The 13,609-nt window shown below is 39.0% G+C and overlaps 1 protein-coding gene across 3 annotated transcripts in view; it reads right to left on the bottom strand.

Moving 5' to 3' along the window:
- The window catches only part of STOX2 (storkhead box 2), a 146,800-nt gene that overhangs the window by 15,525 nt on the left and 117,666 nt on the right, over window positions 1-13,609 (bottom strand). For 2 of the 3 annotated variants that reach the window (XM_075027975.1, XM_075027962.1), the window contains exon 2: window positions 4,357-4,509. In XM_075027975.1, the coding sequence (XP_074884076.1) occupies window positions 4,357-4,489 (133 nt within the window). In that variant the 5' untranslated portion in view covers window positions 4,490-4,509. Of the gene's footprint in view, window positions 1-4,356; window positions 4,510-10,293; window positions 10,445-13,609 lie in introns of those variants that run through there. The other variant, XM_075027966.1, reaches the window with a different exon arrangement.

Here is a 13,609-nt window from a genome sequence, read left to right on the forward strand (position 1 = left end):
GGGTAAATGAGTCTCTAAACACTGGATGCACAGTAGTTACATTAACTGACTAAGCCCTGTGAATAGAGACTGTGCAGATAAACACCAAGAAAAAAAAAAAGCATGCCTGGGCAGTCAATGATGCTGTAAAGTTAATTGTGTCGGCCTTCTCTCTGGAGTTGGAGACTATCACTTTTATCACTCCCAGCATACAGTACATCCCTGTAGTTCACTAAGCCACAAGTGATGATGGTAGATGCAGATCTTTGGAGCTCAGCATTGCCAGCTAATGGTAGCTACAGGTTTTGTTCAGATCTCTTTCAGGCACTTACAAAAGCAGAAACAGACCCAAACTCAACTTAGGCTTTCCTGCACAGTGGACAGGAGAATTGACACTACTCTGGCTCCCATTGTTGCTATTTTAAATACAGATTTCCTGGCTTTCTCAAGACTTTTCTCTTTACAGCAACCTGCCCACATCATGTCTCTATCTAACCTACCCCACTGCATTCTGAAGTCTCCTTATGGTCTCCCTTTCTCCATTAAATAGGAACAACAGGAAAAAACCCAGTAGTTTAGAGACTCTAGCATATAAAATATTGCATGACAGCAGTGGTGTTATTTAAGATTATGTAGTGGTTTAATAATTCAAAAGCAGAAACTGTCTGGACACTGAATCATCAGACATGTACATTTTCTGCATCTCAGGAGAGTCTACTATGCCATCCACTGAGCTTCCAGACAGAAGATTATGTCTTGTTTGCTGCTCACAAAGAACACTGACCTAGAGTGAACTCTGTTAATGTAAGACACTTATTTTAAGTGCTACATATACATTTCATATATTTAAAGAGTGAACAGTTATGAAGGTGTATGTCACAGGAATTTGCCAGCTTTCAGAAAACTGTTCACTTCAAAAGGATCCTAGTCCAATACACACGTATTTTCTACACTGAAATTTTGAACACCTTAAAATGATTTTAATAAACACATGGACAAAATTGGAAGGGAAAAAAAAAAAGAAAAAAGAAAAAAAAAAACCCTTACTAAAGGCAGCATAGACTCAGGCTTGATGTTTTCTTTAGCCAGGTTCATACAGATAAGAGGGTCTGGCTGCCAGAGGAACAGAGGTTACATTCTTAGCTCCTTATACTGGATTTCAAAGATTTACATTTAATGTACAGGATTTAAACCATGGTCAATAAATTATAAAGTAGGGCTGTACAAACATCTCATTGTTTAATTCTAAGTTAGAATAATGGGAGCACGTGCAGTAGGAGCCCTCTTGCTTTTTTAAAAACCTAACAAATAAAAAAAGCCACAAATAAGATGTGCATTGTCATTACAAACTTTTTCAATAAAATAAATTCATGAAAAATACATCTGAAGTAGTATTTAAATGGTGTTAAATCTGCTAAAATGATTTTCTCCTGAGCTGATGCTAAGGCTTAACAAGGGATAAAAGAAATACTCTGATTGGCTCATGAAATACTAGTTAAGGATGTGGAGTGGTTGCTATGTGATGTTATAAATAATTAGCATACCTTATTTCAGATAGAGCCATGGCCCAGATTTATGCCTGCACAATGGCTCAGCAAACTAGAAGGCTAGACTGCTAGTGTAAGATCCTGCACTGAGGAAAGAGGTTTATTATTCTTAGACAGTTTGAGAATAGCATCTGGGGTCTTAGGAAATTCATACATGCCATGAAACGCAGTGAAGCATCTGTTCATTAAAACACAAACAACACAGGCAGACAAGTGCTGCTACAGGGTGAGATACAGAGAGGTTATGTGACAATAACAGATACATCTACAGTGGTAATGCTCTCCTCTCTCTCAGAGCATCAGCACCTAATCAGGAAAAATAAACTATCATAATATGGGAGGATATCAAGTATTTTGAAGTAGCCACAGTGAATACAAGGGCTCAAAAAGCCATGGCTGATTTATGAGAGAGTTTGGGCAGACAAGTGAAAAATATCACTTAGCACAAGAAGAGGTTCTGCTTATTGGAAAAGACAAAATTTTTTTATAATCCTCATACACTGAGAGAACATATATGTTTGCTATGTTAAACATGTCATGGCTGGGAGAGAAAGGCATTTCTCTACAGAGGGGAAAAAATGGACAACAAAAGGTGGATTGTTTTGTTTGTTTGTTTTCCAAATAATTTTCTTTACATTTTGGGAAGTGAGATAGGAAAGACAAGGCTCTTCTTTTTTTAATCTCAGACTTGAGAAATGCCCATGTTCATGGCTACCGGAAAAAAAAGAGGTAACAAGAGACTGTGTGCTAACTTGCCTCAGGCTTCTTTTGAGCAGAGTCTACAAAATAATCCAGCCTGTTGAATTATTTTTGATGTATGGTTCTGTCTAGCAAGAATAGCACAACACACCAAGTCAACCGATAATCATATTCCCAGAAAACCCAAGGGATGTCACCAATAAATTATCATTTCCACCATGCAATAATGTTTATATAAAAATATTGATAGAATCATTGGAAAAATACTTGCAATCTGTGGAACTTTTCTAGTACATACCTGTATAGAAAACACAACTTGGGAAAAAAAAAATCATCAAAACTAATTAAACTGTAATTACAATTGTGAACTTTGTCTTTTTTGCATTCTATCCCTCACAACTTCTACCACTATTTTCAAAATAAGCCAAGCATACTGAAAAAAACCACTGATAAACAAAACCACAAATTGGGACAGAAAGCCAATATTTACAAAAGATACTTGCAGTATTTTTTTCCGAAGTGCAATTATTAAATGTCAGACAGAATTGTTCATTCCAAACACAGATCTCAATCCAGTATTATATTTTAAAATCTCAAAACTTAGTACCATTTACAGCAAAAGCCATATAACCTTCAAGGATTTAAGTAACTCTTGCTCTGAAATGTAAGCAAAAAAAAATGAAAGACATCAAAACATGGCTATGGTTAGGCTGCCTAGATGAGACAGATGCCTCAGTAGTTCTCCTACTGAAGCATTTTTAATTAGCTGCCTTTTACAGCTGTAACAGAGGTACAGTAGAGAAGTTTCTCAACTAGTTTAGAGAATTCTAAACTCAGGCACAGAACAGTTAAACATCTTGCCCAGGATCATACAAAGCACAAGTGAAAAAGTTGTGCCCTCTTGAGCAGTAAATCTCTGTCCAACGCTTTTACACCATGCTTTTAGATGTCTCTACAAGATGCATTTTGCATGATTCACCAACTCCAGATACAGACTGTCAGTAGGGAAGCAGCATATTCAAGAGTACATTCCTAATATAGGTTTCCTTTTTTTGATGTTACAGTATCTTTAATCCAAGACATTTTAATTTTACCATTTAATAAATATTATCAAATGCTGCCAAGAATATCTTCTGAACAGTACACCAGCGTTTATGAACACAGCAAGTATATCTATGGCTCTCCAAACCTTTTAGTTATGGAGAGAGCTGTCAAGTATTAAAAAAAAAAAAAAAATTAAGATTTTTCAAGCAAGGGCAGTACAGAAGCAAAAGCCAGAACTGTGTCCAAGAAGGCTCTGAAAACTGAAAACCCCTGGAAACCAGGCTGACAACGTCTTTTCAGTTTAAATATAACCTCTCCATGGAGCAGGCACATCATTGTCATTAGACTCTATTACTTGCATCATGCCACACCAGTTTTGAGAGCCTGTCCTAGGTGGAGAAAGACTTGCAGTATGTGGGAAACATGTTCTTTAAGAGAGAATGCTCTACACAGAGACCTCCATGAGGTTATCTTTATGGAGACTGGACAATGCCACTTGAACTGACTGAATGATGTCAACAGAGCTCTTGTGAGTTAGCTTACAACTGGTTGAAAGCCACAAGGTGGAATAAGTGTGCTCTGGCTATGACACATGCTTTGTTCTCTCTAACTACTAAAGTCCTAAGCTCTTTTGACTATGATGATAAAGAAGGTTATTTTGTGAGAAAAATCATGAACAAGCTTATTCTGATACCAGTCTGAACAGAAGAAAACAAGCCAACACAGTTTGCTATTTAGTACCTCAAGTAATTTTAAATATTTACATAAAGTCAGGAATTAACCCTGCAAAATGCATCTCACATGAATGGCCCTGTCAAAGACAACTCAATTCTATATATGTTTAAGAATAAAGAAAAGGTTATAAGATTAGGACCCTAAAGCCTCCTTTTACTTTTGGTAGCATCTCAGGATTAATCAATATTCCCATCCAGAACAGTGAATTAAAACAGACTACCAAACACTGAAACTCCGTCTTTTAAGGAAGCCAAAAAGATAAGCAACCTTTTGGGCAGGAATTGGAGATTCTTTAACTGCCCTTTTACAGACATGAGCCCATCTGACTGATGATTTATTAACGTCCAGTTACCTGGGAAGCAAGTTGTTAGGTGCTCCATTAGTGCTTCTTGTGTGACTTGTTTTCGGGCAGAGTTCATTGCTGAGATTGCCAGGCAAAGGATTTCCCCAAGTGGAATAAACTGTGACTGACTGATGGGAGACATGCTGATGGGTGATACATCACCTGTAAAAAGACAACAGATGTGTAATGAAGTGTTTTGTTTAAAAATCTGCTCATAGAACAAGGATGTAGAGATACAACTGGAGAAGATGCACACAGCTCTGTAGTCTTTGTACTGAGCTGGGGATAAAAATCTTACAATGGAAAACCCTCCAACAGCTTATTTCAAAACTTAGACATGGTGAACTTTGGAAAATGGGATATACACACTAAGTGGACATTAAGTTTTTCAAAGGGTGCAATAGACAGATTCAGAAAAATGCCAACAAATTAGCACTTATGATTGCAAAACCTCGTGCTTGAATATCCTACTAGGTAGGACACAAACAGAATAGTTGCATGTATTTCTCTGAACATAAAAAGGGAGATTTCACTCCCCTTTCAAAGGCTAGTGATATGGATCACCCACCACCTCCACTTGATAGAATGCTTTTTCTTCAGAGTAACAAAGATCAGAAAACAATGTTGCTAAGTTAATGAATAACATTTTCACTCAGCTGATAAAGCGCAGAACACTCTTTAGAGGCACAAAAGCATGAAACACCTTGAGATTGATACCCTGAATAAATCTCTCCTGGATCTACAGGTCAAATGTCTTTGTACAGACTATGTATTTTTTAGAAGAGAGGTTTTAATGGTTCCAGGATGGCATGAAAATTAACTTTGTTGTAACTTTTCTCATGTTGCCTTTAAAAATAATTCATTAACCCATACTTAAAAAATCATGGAAAGATCCTCATAATTAAAGTTATAAGAGAAATTACAGTTTGATAATACTAGCATGACTACACAAATACACAGATACATGTGCATTTTAACATACTTTATATAAATACAGAAATGCTTTTAGATTCTGCTCTGTACCTCCTCTTGAAGTGCTAACAGTTCCCCAATGACCTCAAATAGAGGGAAGCAGCAGGCTAAAGGATTTCCTTTGCCAGTGGAAAAGGAACAATAAAGAGTAACAGCCAGAACAAGGGGTGCTTGACTACAAATCCTTTTTTGGCCACAGGTCAGTCAATAGCTAGGGATTAAGGTTTACCTAAATGGCTTTGAAATCTCAAGAAAATCACCCTATTTCTGCTATCATGAAGCAGTATCTTGTGATCAAATCAGGAATCAAATTACTGGAAATTAATTCAAATTCACTTCCCTCCACAATTTAGAGGATTTAATATTTGCCCTATTAATTCTATATTCCTATTACGTCTACTAAACCGGAACAGCCGTCTCTAAAACTGATTATCAAAATGCATTTAATCTTGCATTATACTCAGCACTTTGGGGGGAAAAAAAAGAATTGGTAGGAGCAGCAAATTGCATAACTGCTTCAGTGAGACTTATGAGCAATATTTTTCAATAGACCAGCTGTACAATCTGTTGTACAAGAGTGATACACATTATCCAAGACACAACAATGATTTAACATACACATTTGTGCTACACTGTCTCCTGATTGCTTCTGCTTAATCAGGCCTGACCAGATCAATGCTGCAGTCCCAACACAGCAGCATTCCTCCAGCTTCAACACAGTGCACCCCAAGATCCCCCTCATTCTTATCTGACCACAGAACAATGACCTTAAAATATAACCTCTCATGGACATTTTTTATTTGTATACACCTGAGAAGTTCCTGCCATGTGCTTTACAGACAATGGCAATCAAGAAGATCATATGCCGCTTACAGGCAAACGTGAGAGATATGCTTTCATATGACTTGGGAGCAAACACCATTTGTCCCGTCAACATTTGAGAATGGATAAAGAACATCACAGTTATTATATTACTATTTACTAATAATTACACTTACTGTCAGCTTAAACTTGCTCATAGACTTCGTAATCAGTCAGACACTTAAGTTTACCAACTTTGATCAACAGTCACCATGCACTTTGTGCAGAGGATCAGTTTCTTTAATGATTATTTCAGGTCTAAAAAGCATCAGAATTATGGTAAGAATTATGCAGATTTAGCTAAGCAATTTAAGAAATTACTGTCTTTCACACAGAGATTATCTGTGTCCTGGGTATTCTTGTTAGCACTACTAAGTTCAGTTCAGTGCAATGTCAAAGAGATTGGCATATACTGTCCTCAGTTGAGGTTTAACCTTATCAGGTTCACTGGGCATGGAAATGGGCCCTCTGAGTAGCTTTAACGGCATCCAGGTGAAGGGCAGGAACTTCCTGAATTGTTTTATCTGGATCATCAAAGACCTGGCAATTTCTTAAACCAAAGCACCATGGTGAGAGTATCCCTGTGCCTACTCCCAGCCATGCACTCACGCTGCCACCTATGCAGGCACCAGGATGGTAGAGCAGGAGGAAGACCTCTTCCTTTCCCTTGCACCTGGAACGATCCACTCACAGCTAACCAGAATGACATTTAGGATGTAATGAATGGGCCTTAATACCATAATCAGCTTCCTGAAGTGGCAAAGGGACTCAAGTAGCATTATACGTGAAGCCTAGCAAGTGCTGCTAATTTACATAGGTTTGCTCTGCAGCTGCCCCAGAGAGATGCTTGGACAAGAACTCAAAACAGTTACTCTGCTCACCCCCTGGGAGAGCAGCCCATCCGTCTTCCCTGACTGCCAAGAGCCTGCAGAGATCCATGTCTGGGCTCACTCCCAGTAAGGACTTGTTACCTTAAAGCTGCTAAGTACAACTTAAAAAATAATAAAGTTTACCTGAATTTTAGTGACCTTGCACTTTGCACAATCTCCCCTTTCAAAGCAGGCCTCCAGCATGGAACTGATTTTCTAGGTTAGTGTGCAGAAAACATTCAGTCTGCACATTTGAACCCTGCCAGTTGGGCTCTTGTCAACAGCAACAAGCCAAGAGCTTCCACCGAAATGCTAACTATACTTCACATAACTCATCAATATAAAACATTCAGTATCAGTTCCTTAATGTTAACACAGTCTCTAGCAAAGCATGGTATAGTTAGTATGCCAGAGTAACATACATCCTGCTTGCAAATATTTGGGAGCTTAACAACCATTTAATATACAGACAACTATAAACGTCCATAAAATAATAACTTGAATGGCTTTAAATGCAATAGAAATGGCCAGCAAATACTGGTTTATGTGAGAGCCTTTCTTTCTGTTTTGTATGGGACTATTGCTAGTTAAGCCTTATTCTTTTCCACTGAGCGCTTTTCAACCTTCTTCATTATGACAAGAGAACTCTCGTTTCACCTCTGTTGTACTACCAGACACAGAATTACCTCCATAGCTTGCTGTCCATAACTGTCTGCTGGAGATAATTACTGCCTCTTGGTTTAAAAAGGCTAGCACACATCTGTAAAACTTTCAGCAGACCTAGCGGTAGAAAGCCCAAACCCCCTCACTCAGGGAGGCTCTAATTTGCCAAGTTTTATCTTAATTATCCTGTGGCTCTGGGAAATTACAAGCACTCTGTGGTTATAGTTAAGTGAACAAACTTCTTTGATGCACAACAACAGAAAATATCTTGCATCTACGATTTAATATATTAACATCAATTACGCGCATAAATACTGCTTAGCCTGTTGAACAGAATGTTTACTACAACTTATTTAAGAAAGATCTGCTTAAAAAAAGTCAAATATGCTTTTCCCAATTTTCTTTTGAAGACCACATCACTTACATAAAACATCTAGCATATGGCTCCTGTTAGCTCTGACTGATGCTTGTCTCAAGCAGCTTTCTTTTGAAATCAAATTACTATCCTTGACTTTCATATGTTTATGTTCCCAATTAAATGAAAACTGGAGCTCAGAAAGCAGTTTTCACCAGCTGACTGCATGTTTTGTTTAAATACTATATACATAGTTTTAGCTCTGTTTCTGCAGTGTCTTTCCAAATTTTTCTCTACAGAATTGAAAAAAAAAGTTTTCTAGACTTCTTAAGTGGCACTTAATTTTCAAAAATGTCTAAGCATATAACAAACAATGAATGGGATTTGTCCTCATTTATGCCTTGAGGATTTGTAGCGCTGCCCTGTGGGAAAAAAATAATTACTGTTACTTAGAACAAAATATTATGTAGCACATAAAATAAACACTTAGCTCTTACAGAGCACATTTCTTCAGTGGATTTCAAAACATGCCAAAAAAATGGGTAACGGTAACTATCCTTAACATACAGATGAGAAAGTGATGGTCTGTGACAGAGCTGGCAATGAAAATTCACACATCCTGAACCCAGCCCAGCCAGAACCTTTCCTGTGCCAGCTTAACTAGTGTCTCTGTTCTCTGGAAGTCTGGATACCACCATCTTGGGAGAAAATGAGGTAGACTATATTCTGCACCACGTTTCACCAATTAAACTACCCACTACATACTGATGACAGAATTTTTATTAGTGATTCTGCTGCTGGAAAGAAGTGACCTGGAAGTCAAACTCCCTGTCTCATGAAGTTTGCATGAAGACTGTTTGAAAAATCACCTCTTGACTTATAAATGGAACCACTTCAATACAGCCACTGTGAAGGAAAATTAAGGAAATAACAGTGCAAAGCCACACTATATTAGAATTTATACACACCATTTCCCTGAAATGGGGAAGAGACCCTCTGATTACACTCTGCATCCTGTAAAACACAGGAAGCCAAAGCCCAGTTTCTCTTCTCCATCCAGCCTCTCAACACCTTTTTAACCTTTTGTTTCCTATGGATCAAGACAAACTTTAAACATTATTTTTAGCCTGGTTTCCACAAGAAATGAGGCTTGCACAATCACAGTCTGTGCATGTGCATATGCCAGAGTGGTCAAGCCTCACTAGACAACAGAGGTTCTAAAAGAGTGTTTGCTATGCATGCTGCAGCTGCACAGAACTTCAGGCATAGCCACCTCCCACTAGACAGGAGACAATCCAGTCAAAAAACACTTGTCAAGGGAAATCTGACTTCACTACTTTTGCTCCTTACAGAACTACATTATTAATCAGAAAACATCAAACTAGAGCACAGTAACCTCATGGCACCTCATGATTATAGTGGTGGTTGCAATGGAAATCCCCTACAAAAATTTTCTTGCCAACAGACTATTCTGGTCAACATTCACCTCTGATTTCAGTCTGGGAAGAACTACGGAAAGGTCTTTTTCAAACAAAAGATAGCTAAAACCAAAACTACAGGTAATGGGCAAAAAGGGGCTCTTCTAGAAAAAGCATATCTTCAGATTTACTTAAAGGAGGAACAGAGGCTTAAGAAGTTACATATCTGGCCTGGGTTGCACATTACCCCTTTTTCCCCCAAATCCCAACCTGGCTGAATCACTCTAATTATAGAATACTTACATAGATGTAGCAAACAAAACCTTTCTTACATGAACTCACAACAATGATACATAATTGCCATTTTAAGCCAGACTATGGTTCCATCTGATTAAACAACAGAAGGGAACAGGAAGAATATGTAGATTTCTGTGGTAATACCCAGATTACTCTGAAATACGTTGGATCTGTACTAGCACACCAACACAGCAAAGAACACATTTTACTAGCAAAATCTGAAATAAAGACAATTAGAAGGTGTGTTGCTTGCACTGTTCTCAGCCATAGCTAAATCCTCCTTTAAACCACACTTCCTGGAGTATTTTATGAACAAAACTGCAGGTTGTGTTTACAAGACAGTTACACATATCAAAGGACCAATAATAATATAAAAAAATACATTAAAGATTTGTCCATTTATTCCTGTTTAAAAGCAGCTTAAACAAAGGCTCAACAAATGCTATAACACACATTCGCTAACCAGCAAACTCCTTCTACACATCTGAAATGCATGCACACCAAAACATACCTTCCCTTGCAGACACAGATCATGAATGCTTCAAGAATGTGACCTGGCAATGTGACCACTCCAATTCTAACCAGCCTGAAGAAAACACAGCAACCTTAATAACGACCAACCATATGAAAAACACTTGCCTCTGAACAAAGTTCTAGTTCCTTGCCAGTTATTAACTTTAATCATGTAAATCAATCTTTTAAGTCGTTCAGATGCAGTTAAAAATCACAATCTCCAGGTTCACCAAGTGGCACTAACTTTCACAAACAGGTGCTAAATTGCCCACAGTCAGCAGACTTGTCTTACATGCATTCATCCTGCATATTTCCTGTGATTTAAATTTCCTTTTCTTTGTTCATGTCCTGTGGCCAGCTGCCTCCTGATCCAAAGTGATATCCCAGCCCATGTTACAACTATGACCATAAAAAGTTTCTGCTGGAGCATGGAACTTTCCCAGAGGATTCAGTTGACGAGATTTTGGTGGCGTTGCTTATCCTGGGAAGGAGGAGGGTGGGACTGTGTTTTTTTAATATATTGTGTGCTTTAGAATGTGTTTTCTCAAACAATATTTTTCAAATGCATCTTTTAATAAATGTCCATGTCTGTACTCCTGGCACACAATATGTTAAAAAAGGGGGACTTACCTGAACCCCTATGGTCTGGTTCCATGCTCCATTACAGTGTCCAGAGTAGCTGTGATGTAACAACAATGTGCATATTGGGGCTTTATATCACTGTGGAAGCTGGCTGGCTGCAGCACAGGTCAGTGCCACAGGACCTGAAAGAAGAAAAACAAAGCATGCTTTTAAGCAGTAATATGCTGAACACCCACCTCTTAAAGCTGGAAATCGGGACTTCCAGAAAATAAAAAATAATGCAATATCTATGCAGGTCCACTTAAAGGAATGCTATTTCACACAATTCTCACATAAGCACAAGAAATAAATGGTTAAGAAATGACAGAGGAGGCGGAGGTAATGATCTAAAAGGGACTACAAATATAACTCCCACACAGTGTTTTGAAAACATCTCTCTCTTTTTGCCCTATTTCCACGGAATGGCTGGAATCACATTCTGACACCACCCCCTGTTCCGAAGGCACTCACAGTCTTTGCAAAGCACCTCTCCACTGCAGTGCCTCAGGATTCTGCAGTGTCACTCCTCTTCTCCCTGGCTCTCTGCAAAGTGAAGTCATAGGAATGGATCAGCCAGCCTGACTTCTCACTACCCTGCCCAGAATCCTTTGTGAACTGAAATGAGTCATCGCTCTGAAAAAATCCACGGCGCAATGTTCCAGGTTTCTCCCTACGTCTGCGCTGGCTTCTTTGTCTTTGAAACGAAGTGCCTCTGCTTCTGGAATGGTGCCCAGCTGCATTGTACAGGATGACAAGCCAGCCTCCTCATTAAGTGGACAAGAACGCTATTTACATGCATTAGCAAAGACAACTTAAAGCTTTAACCCTCTAGTCAAGACAAAAAAATTTACCCCTAACGTATCTTCCTGTTGTAATACACAACCCCCCCAATACACAAACGCACAGACACACGTGCGCACACAGACACTTACACAGAGCAATATTTTCTTAAATTATTCACTATTTACCATGACACTTACCAGTTTTTACTCTGTTGATTAAAAAGAAAGATTTACTCTCCTTTGTCAGTCCTGAAGAATGCTGGAGACCTGCACATAACAAACAGCTCTGCTGTACACTGGATCAAAGTTGTGCTGCTACAAACTGTTTATCAAAAAATTAGAAGCAGTGGACAAGTTCTTGCAAGCTCATTTTTCATCACCCCATTCACCGTTTGGGCTCACAACAAAGTGAGCCCTGAAACCACACCAGACAGAAAATGTCAAACTGCTCCAAGTGCCGAGAGCCAGTGGAGCTGCTTCAGCTTCTGCTGCTACTGACAAAGAAGGTAATGCTCAGAACGAGGTCACTGTGTCAGGATCTCACTCCCAGTGCTAGGTTTTCCTTTGCTTGCTGAGGATATGCTAAGCTAACACATCAGGAAAACACAGAAGAAGAGGTAGGAATAGTGTGTGATGAGAGACAGATGCTGCTGTTTTGGAGAAGCATTTTTAGTTTGGGGGGGATTTTCTTTTAAGAGAAGAAAACATTTAAAATTGCCTTTACTGCAAAGGAACTATTTCTAGCCGTGATCTAGTCATCAAAATGAGAAGACCGATATGCAGAAATGGAAGGATAAACAAAAAAAGGAGTGCAGCCACGAGGCACTTCTTTAAAGGTTCCTAAGCACTCTGAAATAGTTTGAAGCACAGTAGGCATATAATACATAAAATCCTGAAACACAGCACTTTAGGGCTCACCTGTGCTGTGCTGGAACAGGCAGTTCTCTTAGGTTCTCCCCTAAATGAACACAGCAGGTATTTAGGACTGAATGAAGTAAAAAGGTCTCCACCTCCCTATGCTGCAAGCCCCAGCCTTACAACTACCCCGGCAGAGAAAGAGTCAAATGCAGCCTAAAATAGGTCTATGTAAGTCTTTCAAGAGGACAAGTAAATAGCTAGGTTACACAACTAACAAACACCACTTTTGTTTACAGGTCTATGGTGATTGTTATGTAGCAAAGCCATATTATAAACAGGCTAATTTAAGGTAAGCTGGGTGCTTTGCTACACCTGTAGTTACACAGTAGCCAAGATCTCAACATTAAAAGCTCAGCTTTTGCTACACATAAAGTCATCAATTTCCGTGTTCCCTGAAAGGCCTCATTCCAGGAAATCTTCCTTCAACTTTACAGGAGTTTTGCCTTCCCTGGGGCTGCAGGATCAGCCACAAAGCCTCTAATGAATCCAACTTGGCATCTGCAACGTTTGGGTCCCCTAGGATCATCCTGCAGAAACTCTGGTTGTTTGTCTGCTAAGCCCACACCCACTTCACAGCAACGAAACTCATTCCAGGAAGAAAAATTTCTGTGGGCTTAAAAGCAAATTACAACAGGCACCTACTGAAAGAAAAAATGAGAGCTCCAATCCGCTTTTCCTTTGCACCAGACAACATTCATGCAAAGCTAAATAGCTGGGCTTGTGCGTGCAGTACTGTCTTGACACGCATGCACAAGTTCTTGCAGCAGTAGTCATGCTACTATCACGAAAGTTAAAATACTGGCAGAAGAAAGATAAAAGTAATACCACAACCTGAATACCCTTTCTCTCTAACAAATTTCTCTAGCGCTTGAACCCAAATTATATAGTCAGGACCAGCTTGACCACTCTGAACAGACTAATACAACTGCAAGTTCTTTGAGTGAGACAATTCCTCTTGCACGTGTGACGTCCTAGAGACACCTAGAATGCATT

Source organism: Buteo buteo, chromosome 1, assembly GCF_964188355.1.
Source record: "Buteo buteo chromosome 1, bButBut1.hap1.1, whole genome shotgun sequence".
NCBI classification, from domain to species: Eukaryota; Metazoa; Chordata; class Aves; order Accipitriformes; family Accipitridae; genus Buteo; species Buteo buteo.